At 48.8% G+C, this 27,407-nt stretch overlaps 1 protein-coding gene across 5 annotated transcripts in view; it reads right to left on the bottom strand.

The window, feature by feature from the left end:
* The window catches only part of TP53I11 (tumor protein p53 inducible protein 11), a 442,907-nt gene that overhangs the window by 117,016 nt on the left and 298,484 nt on the right, over positions 1-27,407 (bottom strand). For all 5 annotated transcript variants that reach the window (XM_085643446.1, XM_085643443.1, XM_085643442.1 and 2 more), the window contains one exon: positions 24,909-25,076. In XM_085643446.1, coding sequence (XP_085499572.1) covers positions 24,909-25,037 — 129 coding nt within the window. In that variant the 5' untranslated portion in view covers positions 25,038-25,076. The remainder of the gene's footprint in view (positions 1-24,908; positions 25,077-27,407) is intronic.

Genomic DNA, 27,407 nt, shown 5'->3' with positions numbered 1-27,407 from the left:
CGCATCTCGGTCTCTGTAATGAAAAAGTTTTGCAACAATAGGCCTCGGGGGGGGCCCCCGGTCGCGGCCGACCGCCTGGAACTCGATGGGCCCGCTCCACGGCGAAGAACTTACTCAGGCCAGCGGGGGCAAGCTGTTTGAGGATGAGCTCCTCAACCATGAGATCAACCGGGCGGTTGTCGGAGGTCTCCGGTACGCCTATGACGCGGATGTTATTGCGTCGAGCCCGTCCCTCGAAGTCCTCCAGCCGCCGGGCCATCAGATCGTTGGCCGACTTGAGGTCGCCGAGAGTAGTCTGCAGGTTCGACACGTCCGCACCAAGGGTGGACGTCCGCACATCCAGCGATTGAACCCTCTCGTTGGTCTTAGAGAGATCCGCCCGAATTAGCGTAACATCAATGGCCACCGTGTCGATTTTACGGGCCAAGGCCTCGTACTGCGTAGCGATGGTCTCCCTGATGCCGTTAATGGCGCCCATGATGTCCTGCAGTTACAGATCCGGAGAAACGGACGGGCCACCACCGGCATCATCCGGGGGGACACTGGCCGTCCCAGGGGACCCTTTACCTTGAGTGTAGCGGTCCATGTTGTTAGTCTGGACCGGTCCCCCACGTAGGGATGTCTTGGTCTTACGCCTCTCGGGGTCCCCCCTGCCTCCCATGAGAACCACGCTCGCCGAAGGGGACCACCGAGCAAGCGTCGAAGGGGCACGGGCAAAGCAGACGCGAGCCGCACCAGAGACCGCAATGTGGCGGTGCGAGGGGACCAAAGTCAATGGGCACACTGGTAGCAGGCGGAGACAAAGGCATCAAGCGAAGGCCAAGTGAAAACCCAGCCGCACCAAGCAATTCCACTGTCCAGCCCCTCAGAGATCCAAAAGTGAAACCGAAAGTTATGGGACGGCCACTGGCACAGCCCCGCTGCCGTTGTTGTTCAACTACGCCCCGGCTCCACAGTTCACCTTCGCACCGGGCACAGCCATCGGTTGGGCCTCAAAAGTTCAAACCACCATAGATCAGGATTCCCAGGTCCGATTTGGTTTCTGAAAGGAGTTTAGTGTTCAGCCAACATTCATCTTCCAGATTCCATCAACCAAGTCAGGATAAAGTCAGGATAAGTTCCGAGGAGCAGCGAGGGTCCGGGGAGCCCTGTGCTCACGCGACCATCTTGGATGCGTGCTAGGCTCCTCCTCCCTCTCCAATTTCTTGTTTAATCTTGCACTTACTTCGATTTGAGGTAGGCGACAAGCGGGGACGACGTGGCGGCAACAGGCGCCTCCCCCCCGCGGGCAGGGGAGGAGTGGTTTGCCCACTACAAAGTGCGCAATGAAGCTTTGACCGGCCCTCTCAGTCGGGCCAAACCGTCATGCGCACTTTGCATGATCTTCACGTGGGCTGCATTACAGCCTGGGTGCAGAACATGGCCCAGGCTCCCATTCCCAGCCTGAGCGTCGATCGACGGTGCTCAGATCAATCACAGCCCTCGAGGGCTGTGATTGGCTAGGGAAGTTAGGAGCCTGGGGGCTTCCTGTTCCTGCTTCCAGAAGCAAGAGGCGGCGATGAGCAGACCAAGAGTCTGCAACCCACCGGGTGGGCGGTCTGAAGTGGGTATTTTTTCATTTAGAACCCTAGTAAACCCCCCGCCACTGTGCCACTCCTGGCAAATACCAGCCGCCACTGGATCTTCTAAGCGTGTGGTATTTGCCAGCACCGCCACCCTAGCAACCCGTTTTGGAGACATTCAACACGCCCCCGCCCACCCCCCTTTTTTTTGGCCCTTTCACCCTTTGCTAAAGGTAGATGACCCTCAACCCCTTTAATGCTGGAGTGAGTTGTGTTTTGTGAGTCCACAGTGTGCTTTTGTTTAGTGCTGACCACATGGAAATCATTGTAAGATGTTGTTAAGGTGCTCTTCATACACCCTGAGCCCTCACCCCTCTGAGCCAGCTTCCACTGGGGATTCTGTGCAGTTTGTAGTGTAGGATGGGCCAAACCTTGGCCAGACTGGAACGGTGCCAGTTAATCTGAGAACAGAAAACAGGCAAATCCTGGAAATCAGATGTGGCAGCAGGCAGCACATAGCAAATGCCCAATTAGGAGCTCTGCATGGGCTTATTAGCGCTACACAGAAACCTCTGAATAGATAATGTGGCACGCAGCAGCAACACGCGGTGTGGAAACTGTGTGCAGACCAGGGCTGTACCATTCTCCTTTAGAGACAAACTCCTTAGAACAGGGGGCTGCTCTCCTCCCACTGAAATGGAACTAAATGTGTCCTGCCTGTGCCTATGTGTTTAAGCAGGATGTGTGTGTGGCAGGGAGTGTGGACAAAGGGTATCTGGAGTGGGTGGGAGGGGGGTGTGTGGAAATGGTGGGAGAGAGTATGTGGAAAGGATGAGCAGAGGGGGCAGGAGAGGGAGTGTTGCGAGAGCGGGAGAAGGGATGTGGAGAGGGCTGGATAGGGGCAGAGGAGATTTAGAGATGGCGGGAGAGGGTGTGTGGGGAGGGCGGGAGATGGGGTGTGGGGAGGGCGGGAGATGGGGTGTGGGGAGGGTGGGAGAGTGGGTGTGGGGAGGGCGGGTGAGTGGGTGTGGGGAGGGCGGGAGAGGGGGTGTGGGGAGGGCAGGAGAGGGGGTGTGGGGAGGGCGGGAGAGGGGGTGTGGGGAGGGCGGGAGAGGGGGTGGAGAGGGTGGGAGATGGGGTGTGGGGAGGGCGGGAGATGGGGTGTGGGGAGGGCGGGAGTGGGGGTGTGGGGAGGGCGGGAAAGGGGGTGTGGGGAGGGCGGGAGAGGGGGTTTTGAGGGCGGGAGAAGGGATGTGGAGAGGGCTGGATAGGGGGAGAGGAGATTTAGAGATGGCGGGAGAGGGTGTGTGGAGAGGGCGGGAGATGGGGTGGGGAGGGCGGGAGAGGGGGTGTGGAGAGGGCAGGAGAGGGGGTGGGGAGAGGAGATTTAAAGATGGCTAGAGAGGGTGTGTGGAGAGGGCGGGAGATGGGGTGTGGAGAGGGCAGAAGATGGGGTGTGGAGAGGGCAGGAGAGGGGGTGTGGAGAGGAAATTTTGAGATGGCTAGAGAGGGTGTGTGGAGAGGTCGGGAGATGGGGTATGGGGAGGGCTGGACAGGGGGTGTGGAGAGGGCGGGAGAGGGGGTGTGGAGAGGGTGGGAGAGGGGGTGTGGAGAGGGTGGGAGAGGGGGTGTGGAGAGGAGATTTAGAGATGGCTAGAGAGGGTGTATGGAGAGGGCAGGAGAAGAGGTGTGGAGAGGGCGGGAGAAGGGGTGTGGGGAGGGCGGGAGAGGGGGTGGAGGGAGGGTGGGAGAGGGGATGGAGAGGACGGGAGAGGGGGTGTGGAGAGGGCAAGAGAGGGGGTGCGGAGAGGAGATTTAGAGATGGCTAGACAGGGTGTGTGGAGAGGGCGGGAGAGGGGGTGTGGAGAGGGGGTGTGGAGAGGGGATTTAGAGATGGCTAGAGGGTGTATGGAGAGGGCAGGAGATGGGGTGTGGAGAGGGTGGGAGAAGGAGGGCGGGAGAAGGGGTGTGGAGAGGGCGGGAGAAGGGGTGTGGCGAGGGTGGGAGAAGGGGTGTGGAGAGGGCAGGAGAAGGGGTGTGGAGAGGGCAGGAGAAGGGGTGTGGAGAGGGCAGGAGAAGGGGTGTGGAGAGGGCTGGATAGGCATAGAGGAGATTTAGAGATGGCTAGAGAGAGTGTGTGGGGAGGGCGGCAGATGGGGTGTGGGGAGGGCGGGAGATGGGGTGTGGGGAGGGCGGGAGATGGGGTGTGGGGAGGGCGGGAGATGGGGTGTGGGGAGGGCGGGAGAGGGGGTGTGGAGAGGACCAGAGAGGAGGTGTAGAGAGGGCTGGAGAGGGTGTGTTGAGAGGTTGATAAAGCGGGTGTGTATAGGTGCGGAGAGGGCTCGAGAGGGTGTGTAGAGCGGGTGAGTGGCGAGGGCAGGAGAGGGTTTGCGGAGAGTAAACCTGCCAACTCCATGCCCCACGCTGTATGCTGCAGTGAGTAACAGCTAAAGGTGAATGACACACCAGTGGACCAATGGATGAAGAAAGCTGACTGAAAGCCCCTTGAAATAAGTATATTGTATGCATACGATTTTAAAACTCAAAAAGGCTTGGCTAACGCCAAACCTACAAACACAAAGGAGCCTTCAAAGGCTGTTGCTGATGTCCCCAGGAGATTGCAAAACCGCAATGAGCATCAGCTGTGCTCAGACAATGGGAGTTGAAAACCCTCACTGCAGGTGTGTCTTACTCACATTGTGTGTCATAGTATGAGATCTACTCCAGACTGTGTGAAAGGAGCCGATATCGTGTGACACACAGTGGGGCCGTGTGAGGTGGCAGATCTGGAAGCGGATGGGAGCAGGAGTTTGGAGAGGGTGAGAGGTGGCTGTGCCCGTGTTCTTATGGAAACATTACGGATTGGGAACAGCAGCTCAGTACATGCTCCACCCACTGAGTTATTCTACCAGTGGGGCGGTCTGCCTGAAGGAGAATATGTCTGCCTTTGTAGCCCTCCCAAACCACCACTCCTCCATCCCCCTCCTTACAAAGCCATAGATTTCCCTCTACATCTTTTACACTTGGACCACTGTGTGCTGCTCAATCAATACTCCAACCTGCAGCTATCTTTCCACTCCTGGCTCATTTATCACTTACCTCCTTGCACAGCCGTATCTCTCATCTCTATGATGAAGGCGTGTGCCTTAAACTGAAGTTCCTTGTGGAAGCTGGGAACACTGAATCAAAATGCATCTCATAGAGGTGCAGCCCTCTATGAAAAGCACTCCTTATAGAGCCGGAGGTCACCTATGGAAGGCCTAGAGGACAGGAGGCCCTTTTATTCAAAATACTTCTAAAGAGTCGGAGGGCACAAATGGACGGCTCTTCTTACAGAGGTGAAGGCCACTAACTCAATGTCCTTCTTAGAGTAATGGAGGCCAACTATGAAAGGTCCTTCTTACAGAGCCTGAGGGCACCAATGAATGGGCCACCTTACACAGGTGAAGGCCGCTAACTCAATGTCCTTCTTGGAGAAATGGAGGCCAACTATAAAAGGTCCTTCTTACAGAGCCTGAGGGCACCAATGAATGGGCCACCTTACACAGGTGAAGGCCTCTAACTCAATGTCCTTCTTGGAGTAATGGAGGCCAACTATGAAAGGTCCTTCTTACAGAGCCAAAGAGCACCAATGGACAGCTCTTCTTACAGAGGTGAAGGCTTCTAACTCAATGCCCTTCTTAGAGTAATGGAGGCGAACTATGAAAGGTCCTTCTACAGAGCCGGAGGGCACCAATGGACAGCTCTTCTTACAGAGGTGAAGGCCTCTAACTCAATGTCCTTCTTAGAGTAATGGAGGCCAGCTATGAAAGGTCCTTCTTACAGAGCCGGAGGGCACAAATGGACAGACGGTCCTCCTTACAGAGGGGGAGGCCTTCCTTACAGAGAGTAACTCAATGTCCTTCTTAGAGTAATGGAGGCCAACTATGAAAGGTCCTTCTTACAGAGCCTGAGGGCACCAATGAATGGGCCACCTTACACAGGTGAAGGCCGCTAACTCAATGTCCTTCTTAGAGTAATGGAGGCCAACTATTAGAAGGTCCTTCTTACAGAGTCAGAGGGCACCAATGGACGGTTCTCCTCACAGAGACTGAAAGCACTACAAAAGTCCTTATTATCAGGATAAAACTACATGTGCATGGGTGCTTCGGCTTAAGACAGCCTGTGTACTTAGTGAATCTGAAAAAAGCAGCGAGTTTGATAAATGTTTTAAGGTATACCTCCAACATGGGGAGCCACAGCTAAAATCTAGTACACCTTATAGTACAGCACAAGCCACTCATTTTAAGTAAACTTACCTGTGGCAGACCACCAGTGGTGGGGCAAGATGCCATATGGCTGTTCCACAATTCCTGCTGCTTTACCACACACTGACAGCATGCTGATTTTGAGGACAGAACTGAGAATACATAATTTACTAAGGAAACCTCTCTTAGGTACTTCTTTAAAAGAACTGAAAATGTTATGAAAATTGGGCATAACAACATAAATAGAGGCATGATAATGATCAGGCCCACTCAGTGCTCTAAAATTGAAAATACCCAGTCACACACACAGCTCTGCTCTTGGTAAGACCCAGCAACTTGGATCTGGGCTCCAGATTTTGCCCAGACTCAAGCACAGCTTGGCTCTTGATCAAACTGACAACCCACAGAGCATTGGTCTTGGCACATTGTGTCACAAGTCTCCTCTTTGTATGACCAAGTCACTTAATGCACAGCTTCTGGTCATATCGAAGCTCAACAATTGCCCTGCGCGTGTGAATACAGACACTGGCGCGATGCACTGTGCTATGGTCCTGGCATGTGATGTCAGGGCTGCCACATTTGCCGGGTCGCAGGGCACTGACGCAATGCACCGTGCTACGGTCCTGGCACGCAATGTCAGGGCTGCCACCTTTACTGGGTCGCAATGCACTGACGCGATGCACCCTGCTATGGTCCTGGCATGTGATGTCAGGGCTGCCATCTCTGCCGGGTCGCAAGGCACAGACGCCATGCACCGTGCTATGGTCCTGGCATGTGATGTCAGGGCTGCCACCTTTACTGGGTCGCAAGGCACTGACGCGATGCACCGTGCTATGGTCCTGGCATGTAATGTCAGGGTTGCCACCTTTGCAAGACTCGATATATATCGCCACAGCTCAACCTTTGACCAATGGGAATGTGGATAGATCTAAAACAAAATAAAAAGTGCCCCCACGGACTCATTTAGACAAATGTGTTTCAATTGTATTAAAAAATATCAGGTGACTACATTCATATTATCTGCACTTTCTGAAACGAAAATATTAAATTAGTGAAGCTGAGTCTCCAACAACTCACACAATTGGTAAGTTGCAAATGACACACACTCCAGACTCAATTGGAACAATTCAAATACATTCTAAATATGGGTGTATACAGGTAAACTGCAGATGTGGTGATGATTATGGCACAGTGATTGGTGCGTGAGCAAATTATATACAATTCAAAATGAAAAATACAGATGTGCTTCCAACCAGAGCTCAGTTTCTGTCAGTTCAGTTCAACGTATCACTTTCAATCCACCCAAAACCTCAATTAGATGTCGACGTTTGACCTGTAATGGCATTAGCAGCTCCCAAGAGGGCAAACGCGCAAGACACCCATCAGTCAGAATCTTCAAATATTTTAAAGTAGTCAATAATGAGAGGAAAAATTGAATATGCTACTTACCAGTATGCATCTGTTCTTGGCATGTAGGGCTGCTGACATTCATATCTGTGCATAGATCGCCGCCTAGTGTTGGGTCCGGATGATTGCACATTGTTGTCCTGGAAGAGTCCTCGAAGTATCACGAGATAGGTGGCTCCTCCCCTGGACTACAGTGCGCATGGGCATCCTCTCCATCCTTAGATTGTTTTTCGCCATTGTGGCAGTGATGGAGTAGATCCAGTAAGTGATGACCATGCTATACAGTAATTCTGAGAGCTGCAGCTGCTACAGGCGCCGGGGAGGAGGGTGGGCGATATGAATGTCATCAGCCCTACATGCCAAGAACAGATGCATACTGGTAAGTAGCATATTCAGTTCGAGGCATGTGGGCTGCTGAATTCATATCTGTGCATAGAATACATAGCAGTACCTCCTATTAGCGGCGGCTACCAGTGCCAGCTGCAGCAGTCTGAAAAAGAGTTTTGAGAACAGCCTGTCCTACAGCTGCTTGCTGTCTTGAGTGTACATCTACGCAGTAGTGTTTGGTAAATGTATGTATAGTGGACCATGTGGCTGCTCTACAAATTTCGTGTAAAGGGATGTTTCCTAGGAAAGCCATGGATGCCCCTAACTTTCGTGTTGAGTGGGCTCGTGGGGGAACTGTTAATGTGCGTTTAGCTTTGTGATAGCAAATCTGAATGCATTTAACGATCCATCTGGCTATTCCTGCTTTGGAAATGGCGTTGCCTTTGTGTTGTGGAGAGAAGGCAACGAAGAGTTGTTTAGTTTTTCTAAAATTCTTTGTCCTGTCAATATAGTACATGAGAGCCCGCTTTACATCTAGTGTATGGAGCATTCTTTCCGCGACATTTTGCGGATTTTGGAAGAAAACGGGCAGTTCGATAGTTTGATTAATGTGGAACTGTGATATGACTTTGGGCATGAACTTGGGGTTGGTGCGTAGGACAACCCTGTTTGTGTGGACCTGAATGAATGGCTCCTGAATGGTTAGTGCCTGGAGTTCACTAACTCTCCTTAAGGAAGTGATGGCAACCAGGAAAGCCACTTTCCAGGTGAGGAATTGAATCTCACATGAATTGAGAGGTTCAAAGGGCGGACCCATCAGTCTGGTGAAGACCAAGTTGAGGTTCCACACCGGTGCTGGTGGGTGTCTTGGGGGAATTACTCGTTTAAGACCTTCCAAGAAGGCTTTGATGGCAGGCACTCTGAATAAAGAGAGGTGCTGCCTGTTTTGGAGATAGGCTATTGCTGTTAAATGGATACGTATTGAGGTGTATGCCAGATTGCATCGGTGTAGGTGTAAGAGATTGCAGATTTTGTTCTGAATGGATGCGTCTAGCGGGTTAACGTCATTGTTGTTGCAGTAAATGACAAACCTCTTCCATTTAGCTGCATAGCAAGCTCTGGTAGTGGGTCTCCTGGCCTCCTTGATGATCTCCATACAGTCAGGTGGCAGGTTTAGGTAGCCAAACTCTAAGACTTCAGGAGCCAGATTGCCAGGTTCAGCTGTTGCGGATCTGGGTGCTGAATTTCGCCATGGTTCTGCGTTAAAAGTGCGGGTTTGATCCGCAGCCTTTGATGCGGCACCACGGAAAGTTCCAGAAAGGTGGTGTACCATGGCTGGCGCGCCCACGTTGGAGCAAACAGGATGAGTGTCAGTGAGTGCTGTCGCAGTTTGCGTGCCACCAGCGGTATTAACGGCGCTGGGGGAAAAGCGTACGCAAATCTGCCGGACCAGTTCAGCCATATCGCATTGCCCTGCGACTGTGGATGTGGGAACCTGGCGGCAAAGCTTTGGCATTTTGCGTTTTCGTTTGTGGCGAATAGGTCTATCTCTGGATGACCCCACTGCTGGAAGTTCGGTTGGAGTACTGATGGGTGTAGCTCCCACTCGTGCATCTGGTGGCTGTGTCTGCTGAGCAGATCCGCCATCTGGTTGTCCTTGCCGGGGAGGTGTTCCGCCATGAGGAATATGTTCCTTTGAATGGCCCACTTCCACATGCTCTGAGCCAGATGAGACAACTGTGGAGAGTGTGTTCCTCCCTGCTTCTGTATGTAGTACATGGCAGTCATGTTGTCCGTCCGGATCAACACGACTTTGTTGCACAGGTGTACTTTGAATGCCTTCATGGCTAGGAAGATTGCCATCAGTTCCAGAAGGTTGATGTGCATCTTCTTTTGTTGTGTTGTCCATAGTCCCTGCACTGTGTAATTGAGTACATGAGCTCCCCATCCCTGGAGAGACGCGTCCGCTGTCAGTGTGATTTGTGGAACAGGCTCTTGGAACGGTCGGCCCTTGCAAAGGTTTTGTGGATTCCACCAATGCAGAGAGTTGTATGCCCGACCGCTCACCAACACTAGGTCTTTTAGTTGCCCGTGAGCCTGATTTCATTGACGTGCTAAGCACTCCTGAAGCGGGCGCATATGTAGTCTCGCGTGTGGGACTATGAAAATGCAGGAGGCCATCATGCCTATCAACTGCATGAACACTCGCGCCGGAAGGGAGTGTTGAAGTTTGAATTTTGAGATCAGCAGTTGCATGCTGTTGATTCTCACTAAAGTTGGCTGAGCTGTGGCAGCCAGAGTGTTGATTGTCGCGCCTAAGTACTGTTGTACGTGCGCAGGTTGGAGACTTGATTTTGGGTAATTTAGTGAGAATCCCAGATCGTGAAGAAGGTGAATGGTGTGGGACATGTGGGTGGCACATTGTTGTGCTGACTTGGCCTGAACTAGCCAGTCGTCCAGATAAGGGAAGACGTGAATGTTTTGTCTTCGCAGGTGCGCGGCCACTGTTGCCAGGCACTTGGTAAAGACCCTGGGTGCTGTTGTTACTCCGAAGGGGAGAACTTTGAACTGATAGTGATTCCCTTGAATCGTGAATCTGAGGTATTTCCTGTGTGATGGGTGTATGGGTATGTGGAAGTATGCATCCTTTAGGTCTAGCGTAGCTAGGAAATCTCCCTGACCGAGTAGTGGGAGAACCTGCTGGAGGGTGAGCATATGGAAATGCTCCGACAGAATATATAGGTTTAGGGGTCGCAGGTCTAGAATAGGTCTGAGCGAGCCGTCCTTTTTGGGGATTAAGAAGTACAGAGAGTACACCCCTGCGCCCTGCTGGTCGATGGGCACTACTTCTATTGCCCCTTTTGCGAGCATAGCGATCACTTCCTGCTGGAGTAAACCTAAGTGTTCGGCTGACATAGGACGGTGCTTTGGTGGTATGTTGGGTGGAGTGGAAGTTAGTTCTAGACAGTACCCGTGCTGGATGATGTCCCTGACCCACCTGTCCGTGGTGATGATCTTCCACGCGGACAGGAACAGCTGGAGTCGTCCCCCGACAGGTATTATGTGGTCGGGGGGTAAGGAGAGGGCGTCACTGTTTGTTCTTTGGGGAGGACCTGGTGTTGCCATAGCCACGTCCCCTGCCCTTGGTGCTGGATCCACGATATCCACCCCTGTTGTTTTTGTCATAGGTGCTTTGTGTGCCACCTTTAGTATACTGTTGTTGTGACCCCTGACCCCTTGACGTTCCCCTATTTCCGGTGCGACGAAAGGAGCCACTACGAAATTGTTGGGTTTGTAGAGCCCCCATAGATTTCGCAGTGTCAGTGTCTTTTTTTATTTTTTCTAGGGTAGTGTCAACGTCTGGGCCAAATAAGAATTCTGTGTTAACTGGTAAGTTCAGGATATTGTTTTGGATCTCGGGTTTGAAGCCGGAGATGCGTAACCAGGCATGGCGTCGCAGCATGACACTTGTGTTTATTGCCCTGGCCGCTGTGTCAGCTGCGTCTAGTGCGCATTTTATGGATGCATTAGTGAGGAGTTGTCCTTCTCTAATGAGGAGTTCCGCTGACTCTTTATACTCCTCTGGTAGATGTTGGAGCAGTGACTCCAGCGTGTCGTAATGTGACCTGTCATAACGTGCCAGGAGTGCCTGTGTATTGGCAATGCGCAGGATATTCGCTGCTTGCGCTGCAATGCGTTTGCCCGATGTTTCAAGTACTTTTGACTCTTTGTCTGGGGGAGGAGCATCACCAGTCATTTGTGAGTGGGCTCTTTTGCGAGCGTTAGCAACCACCATAGAGTCTAATTGCAACTGACCCCTAATGTATTTAGGGTCACCGGGTGCAGGCTTATATTTCTTTTCAATCCTGGGGTTTAACACTCGGGCTCTTGTGGTGTCCTTGAAAATGTATTTGGCAGGTTTTAGAACCCCTTTTACCATGGGCAGAGTTTTGACGGTTCTTTCTGAAGATGCGAAAGTGTCAAGCAGGAAGTCTTCCTCAATGGCGTCAGAATGTAGCTCCACCCCATGATGAGCAGCAGCCCGTTCGATGAGGGCATTAAATGCGGCCGTGTCCTCTGTAGGGGACGTTTTTACGTTGTAGAGTTGCGCATCTTGAGTATGTGGCGCGACACTTTGGTCTGTGGGGTCATCCCACGCCTGATCAGGGTCTTGTAGTGGTTCATCGGGATCTACGTCCCCGGAGTAGATGGTATCCTCCCCGCCATATTCCTGCATTGCGTCCGATTCGGAAGGGGTAGGAGAAAAGGACTGCGGATCTAAGTGGAGGGGTTGGAAGTGTTCTTGTAGCACTGGTTCCCGCTCCGCCGGCAGCTTGCGTTTAAGAGGAATTTTGTATGGCACCTCTTCCCTGACTGGTGTTATTTTGCGCTTGTGGAGCATTAACCTGCCAGTGTCGGCGTCGATAAATTGTGGCCCCGAAGAATCTTGTTCTGTTAGGCCAGAGGTGGTGGACTGTGTGTGGAGGACACGTGTCCGAATTTGAAATAGTTTCGGTGCCGATGTCGGTGGCAGTTCAAATGTAATGTTGGTGGGCTCCGAGTGCACTCTCCAGGGTGAGGTAGTGTCGGGACCCGAGATAGGGTGGAGGGCTGCCCGGTCACAGATGCGTTGTAGAGATGCAGAGACCTGCTGCACAGCAAACTCAGATGGTGGTTTGGTGGGCACCTTGGTAGTAGACGTCGAGGCCGGCCCCGACTTTTTTGTCGGAGGGGGGTCACTGGTCTGAAGGGATGCATCGACAGTCGACATAGTCGGGGACTTATTCGGCATCGGTGCTTTAGGCGTCGACGTAGCCGGGGCGCCCATCTTGACTGCGGAGGTTACGGCCTTCGGTGTCGGCGCCGAAGGTCTCGGTGCCTTGTGGTGCCCGAGGGCGCGCTTCTTCTGTGTGTCGACCGCCTCTGCTGCGGTGAGCTCAGCGCCGAAGTCTCTTTATACGCGGTCGGAGCCGACAACTTTTTTCGGCGCCGGGGCAGTGGATTGTTTCGACGCCTTCGATCCGACCACCACCAGTTTCACTTTCGATTTTAAAGGGACTGGAGCGATGGATGTTTTTGGATTTAATAACCCGGTCGTCTTCGGTAATAGTGGCTCTTGCAGAGTGTTCGAGGCCGGACCGGAAGGTGGGGCCGAGGAACCATGTATTAGGTCTTGGGTAAGGCCCGAAGGCGATCCCTCGACCGGAGCCTGATGACGACGTACAGTTTCGGCCTCCGTTTCGATGGATTGGCCTAGCTCTTCGGGAGAGCTGTCTTCTTTGGCCCCGTAGGCTTCGTCGAAGTCTCCTACCTCGTTGACGGTTTCTTCACGTCGAAAGATCACTTCATCATCGTTGTCCGATTGGGAATCATGTTCTGAAGCGGGGCTAGAGACTACTTCTTCAACGCTCTCGGCGTCCTCGTCCTCGGTGCTGAATATATTGGTGGGTGCGGGCGCTGCTTGCTGCGCCTCGAGCCTCGCTGCTCGCCGGTTCCGCAGAGTCTTCTTGGATCGGAACCGTGCACAGGCCATGCATTTCGATTCGTCGTGATCCGGCGAGAGACATTTATTACAGACTGGGTGGACGTCGATATGAGGGCACTTGGCGTGGCATAACGGACACCTCTTGAACGGAGTCCTCGATTCCATCGTCGATCGACCAATTCGGTACGAAAGTCGGAAGAGGGTGTGGAGCACTAAAGCTAGTAGTCGACACCGAACGGTAACTGTACCGACAAAAACTATAGGCCTTTTGGCCTAAAACTAAGTATTCCTAAGTTGAGCTAAGATAGTTACATCCGAACCCAATGGCGGAAAAAAACAATCCAAGGATAGAGAGGATGCCCATGCGCACTGTAGTCCAGGGGAGGAGCCACCTATCTCGTGATACTTCGAAGACTCTTCCAGGACAACAATGTGCAATCATCCGGACCCAACACTAGGCGGCGATCTATGCAAAGATATGAATTCAGCAGCCCACATGCCTCGAACAAATATGTCTGTCAGTCAGTCAAAAACAGAAAAGTTCACTCATGGATGACTACTCATGTCTAGTAGGAAAGCACTGAATGGCCGAGCGTTAACCCAATATTTCAAAGCAGATGTTGCACAGCTGGACCTTGAAGTAAGGAATGAACCAGCCAGGTTCATATATAATCTGAAATGTAACACAAACTTTAGTGTTGTAGCTAATAAATGGTCGAGATCCTTACGGTCCTGGGCGTAGACACTGCTCTTGAAGAAGGAGCAGAGACATGCTAAGAAGTAGAAACCCTGGAGAAGAAGATTAAGGAAGGGACATTGGAAACAATGCAAAAGCAGCCCTTGAAAATAACAACACACCATGGATGCATTTCACTGCTTAAATCTGGGTTTACACAAATATACAGCTAAATAGAACAGCAAACTATACAGCCATATCTTAGAACAGATTACCACACACAAGCCAATCCGCGCGGGGTGGAAGGAGGTTCAAGTACACGGAAACAAACACTACAGCTGAATACGAGGATTGCTACGTCTCCCAAATCCAGCATCAAACACAATGAATCACAGAGAGGAGATTGTGCCAAGTAGAAGTTTGGAGTTTTACATCACCAAAAAAAACCTGAAGTTTTCTAATTAGAATAGGATGATCACAATGTTTTTCCATGTGGGATTAAAATCTATAAATTTTCTCAGAGCAACCGTGCACTTTGTCATTGTTCACAAATGTTTACACCTCCAATCTACCTTTAATACTCAACAGACTCGATGCCTAATGGGATTTTGGATTCTCGACAGGCTGTAAAACAACAAACTGAATAACTTGAATCACAAAATCACTATTCTAGCTACACTATGTAGTGGGCAGAGAGACGAGCATTAAATAACCTATCAGAGAACCAAAGTCTTACCATCAGCCCCACCGACAGATGCTGTGCCCTTGTCATACAAAGTACAGTTCAATATGAATAGGCTGGTCTTTTTTCAGTTTCTATGTATCGTGATTTCCGATGGAGTGTTTTTCACTGGTTTGCAATGTTTTAAAAAATAATAAAAATCAGCGCTTATCAGCGTTTACAGATAAAGAATTTTGCTTTTGTTTCCTTCTTTCTTCTTCTTTCCATCATCCTATATCAGTGTCAATTCTACCTTCCTTCTCCTAGCTCCCTTCTCTGTACTCTCTACTTAAATTTCCTCTTTCAGGTAACTTTCCATCATTTCTCTCACTCCCATGCCTGTCTCATTCCTCCGCACTCACACTCCTCTTTTCCACACTCAGACTCCACCCCACTCAGACTCCACCCCACCTCAAGGATGAGCTTCAATGCAGCCTACGTCAGCTCCACATTAAGATCTGATTGGAGCGTGCAAAAGGGAAGTTGCGCATTTAACGCCGCCGCGTTGCTCTAATCTTCAGGCTAATGTCAGTGATCGGCTGAATAAATATTTTAGGACAAGAGATGTATATCGTGGGGTGTTCAATGCTCTGTAACTGTAATTAACCCAGAGTCAAACTGTTGGGTTCTTTGTCTTGAGGTACAAAGTAAAGACTAAGCTAGCAAATGCATCATCACGGTCTGATCTGGACTCATTCCTTCAGTATGTTGTCCTAGGGGAGAAGCCAGTTACGGGGTTAATAATAATACGGTTAGATATGGGGAAGCAAACTGTGCTGCTCTTTGAGAAGCCGCGGAGATAGAGTATCACACTCCAGAGGCCGTTGCTGATTCGGCTGCAGTTTACTAGGCATTGTTTGGTATCGCCTCTGGGACTTCGTGTTTCTGTGACAGCCAAAGGGGGGACTGCTAGGCACTGGATGTTATCAAGCAGGCGGGCCTTTGCTTATTTGAAAGCAGCACAGGCCACGCGCCAGAGATGCAAATGGCACTCTACCTTTGTGTTCTGTGCAGGTTGCTCAATGAGCGTCCATTGTACGTGGTCACAATGGATTGCACAGGTGAGGTTGCCAAGCGTCCTGCCTTGTTTCAGCATCATACGTTCCAAGCTTCCTATTGACGTGGACGAGCAGGAATGAACGTTGAACTGGATGACCCTGGGGCCGTATCGTGCGCGCGCGCTCTGCAGTGGCGCACAAGCTCAGAATGGATCCAGATGCTTTTTGTTACACTGGGCTGACTGCAGCACCTGCTGGCACATACTGATTAATGGCCGCCTCTTCATGGGTTAGAGCTGTATTATCAATAGCTCAGACACCATCTTATAGATTGTCTAAGTTAATGTATGCACTGTAGGCAAGGCATCATTTCAGCGAAATCAATGATGGGTGCTACGGACGTTCATGATATGGTCTCTGCTCCTTTTGTATGAGGGTGTGTAGCTCCTATATGCATACGTTTCAGACCATCACACGATAAAACTACGAACAATATTGTTGGCTACTGTGCTTTATGGAAGGGCTGTGATGCCGGATGCATCCAAATGTACAGAGATATTCTTTGCCACAATCCTGATACCAGAGCTTTCAGCTATTAACCCAGTGTACTACACAGCAACATACTGGGAAGAGTGAGCAGAAGGCCTATGAGGTGAGCGAATCCCACCCTCGTCGCCAATGAAGGATGCAGTATTGGAAGAATGAAGAGGCTGCCCTCCAGCAGGAATTAACTTTATTCCTTCAGCATGAAAATACAACCAGCAGGGCAGCAGGGAAACCATCAACTGTAACTGCCCTCAAAACCACCATTCCACGTTCCAACCCACGTTCCAGTTCTACCCCACACTTGCATTCCAACCTACATTCCAGTTCTACCCCACACTCAAGACCCAACACCAGGCTCCCGAAATGGGAGAGGAAGTAGGTTTTGGGGGACCACGAACCTTGTGGATGAACTCAAGGGCATATTAAGAGGCATATCATGGCCCGAGAGTGTCATAGCAGGAGCGTCCGTCACAAACAAGTGTGCTGAGGTACAGACTGCTCTTCTATTTCCTTAGCATTGCAGGGCCTCAAAGCAGACAAAGTAACAAAATCAGGTTTTTTCAGGTTTCTACCGAAATGCAAACATTCCCTTAGGTGTTATATCAGTTATGATTGGTTTGAGGTGGAAACAGGAAACCGTAGATACAAAACATCTTGAGACAGATAAAAAATCCTGTCCATTATTCCAATTCAAGCTCTGCAGAAGACTTTATGCACTTGTACGAACATGGCCCTGCCCATGAATGGATTAGGTTTAAAGAACATACCTTCCGCAACAGACCATTCCAGAAACACCTATAATCTCTACACTGCTCAACATCCCCCAAGATCCAGCAGCCCCATCACCCACCCTGACTCCCCACCCCTGCAGATGTACAATTGTTTCGGGTCAAAACGGTATTAGCACCCCTTGCCTGTATGTAGATTTCTTCATAAAACCTTTGATGGTATTAATTCGCTCATTTGTCTGTGACATAATTGACTTTGTTGATGGCTAGAGGGTTTCACCTTTGACCTTTGACATAGAACTTAGCATTCTGGTAACGTTTGACTTGGAACCATGATATACCAGGAGCTCCCAACCATCAACAACAGCTGGACTAGAAAGAGTCCTGCAGTCCAGGGCTACACACATGGATGTGCCAGCGAGTTCACTGTTAACTAAACAGCTGCTGTTTGTTCCAGTGAGAGGAGCATCTGCAGAAGAAAGGTCTGGCAATGGGAACCTCCAGTGCACATCACCTTCAAGAAGCTGGTTTTGAGGATGCTCACACCCTTACATCGGTAATAATAAATCGACAAGGGAGACCCAAGGATCATCGAAAACCTCTTGAAATAACTACAACAAAAAAACACACTGGCCCACAGTAACAATACTTCTGAGGCAAAGAACCAAATGGTGAATAACATTTATTCAAAGCAGTTTATGAAAAACCATTTCAAGACTCATAGTGGCGCAGTGAATATTGTATACATTTTTTTTTCTTAGTGCTCGGTTTGAGGCGATACGCTTTCAGAGGCGCCACAGTGATGGCGGCTCCTCTGAAGGCACTGAAAGTATGGTGAGCTGCCGACACGTTTCAGCCAGCTACTGAGTAAACGGTTTAGTTTTTTCTGAAACAAACTCCCAATGTTTGTTTTTGAATAACAAAAATAAATGATCATGACACTCTGCAAGACTTGTCAATGGTGTGGTGGGTAATTTTCCTTCTTTTCCACTTTGTGACCTCCAGGGTTTTCCCTGGCAATCCAGAATTGAAAAAAAGAAAGTACCTCTGACCGTCACGCTAAATAGGACTGATGCACCTACACCAACGTTCACAACCCTGTTGTGCTTTTGGTGTAGGGTGTCTGATGGCAGAAACAGGACGGTCTGCCTGACTCCATGGAGTGAGTGCACCGACCGTTTTGTGGACAGGGTACTCTGCTATGTTAATGGCAGCGTACCACGTGTGCCAAATTTTAAATTAGGCCCTTAGACACAACAGAAAAATCAGGAGACTTTTTCAAAGAAATATTATTTCAACTAAGTTATATCCAGAGGTTATCTCATGGCCAAACATGCAATGTGTAGAGTTTGACACAGTCCACATGATTTCCACTTGCAAACAAAAATACACAATAGTTCCTTGCAATGTTTGATGTGTGTTAGTATGTTTTCTGCAGCATGCAACGGATTCAAGAAAAGTGGCACATCCTGTAAGACGTCACCGCTGAACATCCAGTGTTCTCTTTCAAATGTAATAACAGTATCAGCGATCACATAGCATGGCCCTAATATGAATCTAAAATCACACACAGAACTACTGACCAGTGGAGTCTGATACCTATTGTAGGACATTTCAAATGTGGCTTTGATTTAAATGTAAATTTACTATAGATTCCAAGACCTTTGAATTCAAAGAACATCATTATACTCTCAATCCATTCTCTAATTCCAGTATTCAAAACGTGATTTACTCAATACAGTGTTCATGTCCCCATCTTCATGATGGTGAACCATCACAGATGGTTAAAAACAGGATAGAGGTAGGACATGCTGTAAAGTAGTCACTGCCTAACACACTATCACACGGAGGATGTCCTACTATGGCCAGTGACTGAGGTCCTCAAACCAGATTGACACAATAGGTATCCTTGGAGGATGCTGCTGGATTGATCCTCTAGAAACCGCCAAGGATGGACGCAAAGGGCTGCCTGAATTACGCAGTATTGTCGCTATGCATTAACGTGACACCAAATGTGGCATGCGGGGTACACTGTATAGAAAGTAACTACCACCTTAAGTTGTACAATTTATCATTGCCTCAAATTGCATTTGTTCATGTCAAGTATGAATCATGCAGGTTATACATTTGTGGACTGGTTTTTGACAGTTAGATAATTTAAAAATTACATTTTGTCATATGTGGCACACCGACCACTATTTACTGGTCACATGAACTTTAAAATACATTACATTTCTCCCCCAATATAGCGCCTTGGTCATTAAAGTCAGCGTTCTAGCATTGTCTCGTCTTAGGATGTAGCGCTTCCTTGTATCCACAAGCCGCGCCCACATCTGCCTCTTTTGGACGATCTCATACAGAAACTGTGCCCTACTTATGTTCACAAACTACTTTTTTTACCTCATTTTAGGGTTAGCTAGACCGGGATATATGGTCTCTTCCTCGCCTTTGTAGTGAACTGGTTCTTTTTCTCACAGTTGTTACAATTAATGTACTTGTTGTACGTGGAGTTTCTCTGCGATGAATTTGCTGCTAGACAGCCTCTCACACAGGGTATCATTTTGGCCAGGGAGGCCTTATAACATAGAAACTGGAGCGCGTTTTGGAGTCAAGAAATTAAGTTGTCACTCTGTTTTTAACTTCTGAGTGCTGTATCTCGCCCCAAACCTGCCTTTTCTTGCAAACAATATCTGAGATCATTATTGGATCAAACAGAAATGCTTTTATAAATAAAATAATTTCAGGTCTTATTGGAAGAGAACACACTGTTTCTGCCTGTCGTCCGTATAAGGTGGAATGGAAGGGAACAAATTGTTTCGGTCTGTCTTCTGAAGAAAGTGGTAATTATTCCTTCATCCCGCCGAAACAGGTCGACGAGTAATTGTGTTAGTATCTGCCTACACTGGACATTTATTTACGATCGATGAATTTTGCTAACGCTCAGTGATATATATGGTGGAGGTACAGGGGCCTGAAGACAGGTTGATTTGTTTTAGGATGAAGTTAATCTTTCTTTAAATATTCCTGGGAATTAATTTAGATTACGTAACATGCGGTTTTCAGGTGAATAAAGTTAATATTTTAACAGCCATTTGGTATTTTTATTAGTTTCCCTTTGCAAATATCAAAGTGGCTTTTGTGTTATTTGTTGAATGTGTGAGAGGGCTTGGGATAGTTTTCAAAAGGCTATAATAATGGACACCCTGTGAGTATTATTATTACTATTCACTCATGTGCACTTTTTGAACGCTCTACGACAAAAGTCAGTTTTCCTCAAATTCTCATTGAATGTAGTCCATTGATGCAGGTACAACACCACTGGGCCCCTGACAATTGTCAGTAGCGCTATGGACGGCTGAGCCTACCTATTTTTAACTGAGACCCAAAAGTATTTTTCGTTTCATTACTGGACCATTTTGAATATTTTAGAATAAAGACCAACAGATTTTCTGTGCCTACAAACTGACAGATGATTTCACTTTTGCCCTGGTGAATCCTTGGACCAATGCCACTACAGGCCGAAACGTCGACATCTAACAGAGGAGTTCGATACAATGGTATTTATACATTGTAACGAACTCCTAGTGAACGTTCCCTGGCCTATAAATACATTGTGTCCCCCTATATTTTTCCTGTTGCACTTTATCTAATGCACTCACTCACTGCCGTCAGCAGCATCACAGCTGCACTCTACCAACATTCATCCACATGTTGAATCTGAGAATTTATTTGAAGTGTTCCAATTGATTTGGGAGTCTTGGTCTGTTTGTCGATATACCAATAACACGATGTTACCTAACTAATTTGATATTTTTGTTATTGAAAGTATGGGTACTATGGATTCACTAGGTATTTTTTTTTAAAAAGTGACATATGTACCTAAACGAGTCCCTGCGAACGGCCGTTTGTATACTTTTTTACCCAGACACAGCCGCAGCTGGCTCCCAATAAGATCCAGCCACAGCACTGCTGTTTCTGGTAATACAGGCACTTACTCAAGATACTGAGCTTTGATCTTGGCCTATGACATCACAGCTCTGCTCTTGATTAGATCCAGTCACGTAGAGCCAGGCTCCTGGACATACCCAGTCTCAGTGACCACTCTGCTCCTCACCACAAGGTATACAGACACTCACTCAATGCACTAAGCTTTGGTCCTGACCTATGATGTCACAGCTCTGTTCTTGATTAGATCCAGTCACGTAGAGCCAGGCTCCTGGAAATACCCAGTCTCAGTGACCACTCTGCTCCTCACCACAAGGCACAGAGACACTCATACAGACACTCACTGAATGCACTGAGCTTTGGTCCTGACCTATGACATCACAGCTCTGCTCTTGATTAGACCCAGTCACATAGAGATCGGCTCCCGGAAATACCCAGTCTCAGTGACCACTCTGCTCCTCGCCACAAGGCACACAGACACTCACGCAATCCACTGAGCTTTGGTCCTGGCCTATGACGTCACAGCTCTGCTCTTGATACGACCTAGTGAGGTAGAGCTCGGCTCCTGGAAATACCCAGTCTCAGTGACCGTTCTGCTAGTGACCATCAGGCATACAGACACTCACTCAATACACTGAGCTTATGTCCTGGCCTATGACGTCACTCAATATTAGCAGTTTGAGTCGCAGAAACATGGTGGCTTTAAATAGTGGAAACTGTTCCCACTTCTCTCACCACTGGACTTGAGGGTCCGGGACAGTATTATGCATTGTTAAGATGAGCACAGCAGGAAAGACCCCCCAACATATTTTAGAATCCACACCAGAGATCCTGGTGGCAATGGAACAATCAGTATTAGGTTGAATTTAGAAAGGGCTAACCACCCTGCTGGACTTCGTTCTGAGACATGGCTGCCTCTCACACATGGGTTCCTCACCCTCCCACAGCACAGCCAGGCCCTCGGCTCCCAGGCCCTGCTTAGAACCAGAGGACATTGAGGGCTTGCGGCGAAACTGCGCATTACAAATCTTCAAGAACCAGCACTGCCCTTCATGCCACTGGAAGTTTTAGGACTGTTCCCAGTAGTGAGCATGGCAAGAAACCCAACATGTAGAAGGAACTGCACAAGAAGGCAAGGGTGATGGACGAAGGAGATCTTGCTGATAAGGACTCCCTAAAATGAGAAGAGTTCCACAGACTGCTGGAAGGATGAGACTGCACACACCCCAGACAGAAGACCGCACCATCTGCACTCTGCATGTTCGGTTCAAACTCCTGAGGCATTTCCAGGGTTGGACTGACCCTCGGGGCGATCAGGCGATGCCAAAAGGGCCGGTCTGGCATGGCAGTATGTGGTCCGGTGTTTTGGCTGGTTGTGGTCCGGTTTTATAGCCTGTGGGCAGGTTTTTACTGTTGACTTCCCCGCTGGTACCATAAACATAGATGCAGAAATGCATGCAGTCTCCTAAACACAGCAAAACACCTATGCAGTGTCTCTTTACAACGTCAAAAGTGCCCCATTTGCAAATGATTCTATAATGAAGGTCCCTTTTGTTTTGTGCGCGGGCCTATCATCTGTCCCAGTCCAGCCCTGGGCATTTCTGGTCTTTGCATTTTAGGCCCATCAATAACACTCATTACCTGCTTTCTTCTCATGCATTATCTAGATAACTACCTGCAATCAGGCTGGTACACTTCATTGACGGTCTTCTCAGTCTGGTGTTTGGCGACTGAAATATATAACGTATAACTGTCTCGGGAGACATCTCTGCACCTGTTGAGCAGCAGAGCTCGCATACAACTCACAGGATGTGTTCTTTGACACTATTTTTTAGCACTTGCAGTGGAAAGGTAAGCTGTCGAGGCTCCAACCTCCCTAGAGGAGGCTGACTCTCTGATCCAGCTATTATCTGCTGTAATCCACTCTGGCCCCACAGGCTTGCAGATGCACTCACCTTGCAGGAAAGCACCTGAGATCCCTATTGCACGTTCCATATACACAGGGTAGCCTCCCCTCTGTACCAATGGGAAGTCACCAACTGTGGCCAGAGGTCACCTACTGAAGATTCAACAATTTGCCTGAAAACGCCCTCTGAAGGTTTGTCTCATTAGCGTAAGGGTCATCTTCTGAGCCACAAGCTTCCAACTCAATGTCCTTCTTACAAAGCTGGAGGCCACCCATGAAAGGTCGGTATCCTGAGGTCGTGGCCAGATGTGGGCACCCCTTCCAATCCGGTGTGGAACCTTCATTGAAGGGTCCTGAGATAAGCCTGAGGTTACCAATGTAACGGTCTTCATGAGGGCCCGAGACCACCTACAGAAGGTCCATGACATCAACCTGAAGCCACCTATGGAAGTGCATCACATGAGCCTGAGAACACCTACTGAAGGTTCATCACATGAGTCTAAGGTTACAGAAGGGTGGTCACACAGGCCTGAATTCACCAAAGGAATGGTGGTAAGCACACTGAGCTCTGGCCACCTAGGGGAAGTGCATCACATGAGACCCAGACCACCTACTGAAGGTTCATCACATGAGCCTAAGGATAGTGAACGGTGGTCATACAGGCCAGAATTCACCCATGGAATGGTAATCACACGAAGAAGTTCATCTCATGAGCTTAAGGCAGCTTACAGCAGAGTCATCATATGACCTGGAGCCCAGCTCTGAAGGGGTGATCACCTGAGCCTAAGCTGCCAACGAAGGGTCCTTTTAATGGAGCTGGAGGGGAACTCTGACGATTCAACCCACAGAGCTGAATGCCTTCTAGTAGAGCTCTTTCTGACGCAGGTTGAGGACAGACACTAAACACCAGGCTTACTTTGCTTAAGATTATCTTTACTGCGCTAAATATCTTCCCCTGAAGCTCCTTTTATAGAGATGGACATGAAATGCTGAAGGGAACTTTGCAAAGTTCAGGCAAACAACTGAAGCTCTTCTTGGAACATAAGTGCTATAGATACTGTGATAGCGCTGGGAGAATATATAGAGGCTATATCCAAAAGCTTCTTCTTACAGAGCGTGAGGATATGTATGTAATGATGTTCATATAAACATGTTCATATCAACATGAGGTAACCCACCGAAGCTCCTATGTACAGAAGTGGATACCTCAGATCAGGTAGAGGTCTTATCTAGGGAGTATATGGTGTATCCCACCCCACCTCGGATCAAGTAGGGGTCCTATCTAGAGTGTATATTGTGAATCCCACTCCGCCTCAGATCAGGTACAGGTCCTATCTAGGGAGCATATGGTGGATTCCACGCCACCCTGGATCAGGTAGAGGTCCTACCTATGGAGCATATGGTGGATTCCACCCCACCCCGGATCAGGTAGGGGTCCTATCTAGGGAGTATATGTTGGATCCCACCCCACCCCTGATCAGGTAGAGGTCCTACCTATGGAGCATATGGTGGATTCCACCCCACCCTGGATCAGGTAGAAGTCCTACCTGTGGAGCATATGGTGGATTCCACCCCACCTCGGATCAAGTAGAGGTTCTATCTAAGGAGTATATGGTGGATCCCACCCGGATCAGTTAGAGGTCCAATCTAGGGAGTATATGTTGGATCCCACCCACTGCAGATCAGGCAGAGGTCCTACCTAGGGGGAATATGGTGGATTCCACCCCACCTCGGATCAGGTAGAGGTCCTACCTAGGGAGCATATGGTGGATTCCACCCCACCTCGGATCAGGTAGAGGTCCTATCTAAGGAGTATATGGTGGATCCCACCCGCTTCAGATCAGGTAGAGGTCCTACCTAGGGAGCATATGGTGGATCCCACCCCGGATCAGGCAGAGACAGACCGTCTTATACCAGCTCAGACCAAGACTGCATTCCTATAGAGACTAAGGCAAATGCTAAAGGTGCCTCTTGATCAACCTTGAGAGAGGTGCCACAAGTTTCTTGCCGCAGCCTGGTCAGAGCCCAAGGGTCTGTAGTGAACGCTTTTTCACTGAGAATCAATTAAATAACTTTTTGTGAAAGCCACAGGCCAGCTGGAGAATTATCTCATAGAGCTTCATTTCTGCTCCTTGAGGTGCCTTCTTAGGAGCCTTAGCTGGCCATACGCGCTGCTTACAGACCTGGGTACCAGATGATGGAGATCTACAGAGACCTAGGTGACAGGCAGTCTCTTTAGCTTCAGTGCCATCAGGGCAGGAGGATGAGGCAGAGAGACAGACCGTGCTCTCTCTACTACTTTCACAAGAAGATACAAGCTTTCACACATCACTAGCATTCAAGCAAATCAGTCTCCTTACCTTTGACCTATGAACCTCTCCATCATCATCCTCCCCTCCGACGCCAAGAATCTTCCGGGTCTTTAACCGGCTGACCAGGTCGGTCTGGCTGTGCTTCTTCATCAGAGGCGGGGGCTGCTTTGTCGCCATGGTTGCAGGTGCGCTCGCTGCTTTCTACATAGGTTGAAACTAGAACAAGAAAAGGTCTCGGATTATAGTGTGGCCTTCAAGGGGCTGAGAATTAACAAAAACTTCATATAAGCGACTTATCTACTTTATTAACTAGAGCTGTGTGGTAAGGAATGTATGAGGATGCTGGCGTACTTTACTAAGTGAAGCTGTGTGATATGGAATGTATGAGGATGCTGGCGTACTTTATGAGGTTACTGGCACACTTTACTAAGTGAAGCTGTGTGATATGGAATGTATGAGGAAGCTGGCCTTCTTTACTGAGTGAAGATGTGTGATATGGAATGTATGAGGATGTTGGCCTTTACTGAGTGAAGCTGTGTGGTATGGAATGTATGAGGATGCTGGCCTTCTTTAATGAGTGAAGCTGTGTGATATGGAATCTATGAGGATGCTGGCCTTCTTTACTGAGTGAAGCAGTGTGATATGGAATCTATGAGGATGCTGGCCTTCTTTACTGAGTGAAGCTGTGTAGTATGGAATGTATGAGGATGCTGGCCTTCTTTACTGAGTGAAGCTGTGTGATATGGAATGTATGAGGATGCTGGCCTTCTTTACTGAGTGAAGCTGTGTAGTATGGAATGTATGAGGATGCTGGCCTTTACTGAGTGAAGCTGTGTGGTATGGAATGTATGTGGATGCTATCCTTCTTTACTGAGCGAAGCTTGTGTGATATGGAACCTATGAGGATGCTGGCCTTCTTTACTGAGTGAAACTGTGTGATAAGGAATCTATGAGGATGCTTGGCCTTCCTTACTGAGTAAAGCTGTGTAATATGGAATCTATGAGGATGCTGGCCTTTACTGAGTGAAGCTGTGTGGTATGGAATGTATGAGGATGCTGGCCTTTACTGAGTGAAGCTGTGTGGTATGGAATGCATGAGGATGCTGGCCTTCTTTACTGAGTGAAGCTGTGTGATATGGAATGTATGAGGATGCTGGCCTTCTTTACTGAGTGAAGCTGTGTGGTATAGAATGTATGAGGATGCTGGCCTTCTTTACTGAGTGAAGCTGTGTTATGGAATGCATGAGGATGCTGGCCTTTACTGAGTGAAGCTGTGTGGTGTGGAATGTATGAGGATGCTGGCCTTCTTTACTGAGTGGCACTGTGTGGTATGGAATGTATGAGGATGCTGGCCTTTACTGAATGAAGCTGTGTGATATGGAATGTAGGAGGATGCTGGCCTTCTTTACTGAGTGAAGCAGTATGGTATGGAATGTATGAGGATGCTGGCCTTTACTGAGTGAAGCTGTGTGATATGGAATGTATGAGGATGCTGGCCTTCTTTACTGAGTGAAGCTGTATGGTATGGAATGTATGAGGATGCTGGCCTTCTTTACTGAGTGAAACTGTGTGATAGGGAATGTATAAGGATGCCAGCCTTCCTTACTGAGTGAAGTTGTGTGATATGGAATCTTTGAGGATGCTGGCCTTCTTTACTGATGGAAGCTGTGTGATATGGACTGTATGAGGATGCTGGCCTTTACTAAGTGAAGCTGTGTGATATGGAATGTATGAGGATGCTGGCCTTCTTTACTGAGTGAAGCTCTATGATATGGAATGTATGAGGATGCTGGCCTTTACTGAGTGAAGCTGTGTAGTATGGAATCTATGAGGATGCTGGCCTTCTTTACTGAGTGAAGCTGTGTGATATGGAATGTATGAGGATGCTGGCCTTTACTGAGTGAAGCTGTGTAGTATGGAATCTATGAGGATGCTGGCCTTCTTTACTGAGTGAAGCTGTGTGATATGGAATGTATGAGGATGCTAGCCTTCTTTAGTAAGTGAAGCTGTGTGAGATGGAATCTATGGGGATGCTGGCCTGTCAGGACAAGGCCAAGTTGGATAGGAGAGAGTGCGGGGATTAATCTGGCGAGTGTCAGCTCATTTATTAATCATTTTTCAAAGTTCATTGCCTCTAGCTGCCGAATATGCACTTTGGGAAGCCTTTGAAGACACCATGAGTGGTGCAATAACAGATCTGATACGTAAAAGCTGCATGTAATTGAAAGGATAAATGAATGTTCAGATGAAAGCAACAAGGGTGAGAAGATGAGGCAGGAGGGTAAAAGCAGAAAAAGGAGATAAGCAGGCAAGTGCTCCTCACAGAAAATGTAGCTGTGTGGGTGATTCATACATGCTCAGATTCAACAGTTGGCGATACAAGGGGATCTCTCAGTCATAATTTTTTGCTTTTTAATGTGAAAAGTATTTTTGATGGCATGGCATGGCCCGGGCACCTGCGGAGTATCACTTAAAGCAAGCCAACCAGCGTGAATAGCATGGACACCCCAAGCGGAACCACGATAACGTCAGTCTTTATATCCCAGT

Source organism: Triturus cristatus, chromosome 3_1 (assembly GCF_964204655.1).
Source record: "Triturus cristatus chromosome 3_1, aTriCri1.1, whole genome shotgun sequence".
In the NCBI taxonomy this organism is placed as follows: Eukaryota; Metazoa; Chordata; class Amphibia; order Caudata; family Salamandridae; genus Triturus; species Triturus cristatus.
Note: the sequence above shows the minus strand (reverse complement) of the source record. Positions and strands in the feature narration are given on the sequence as shown.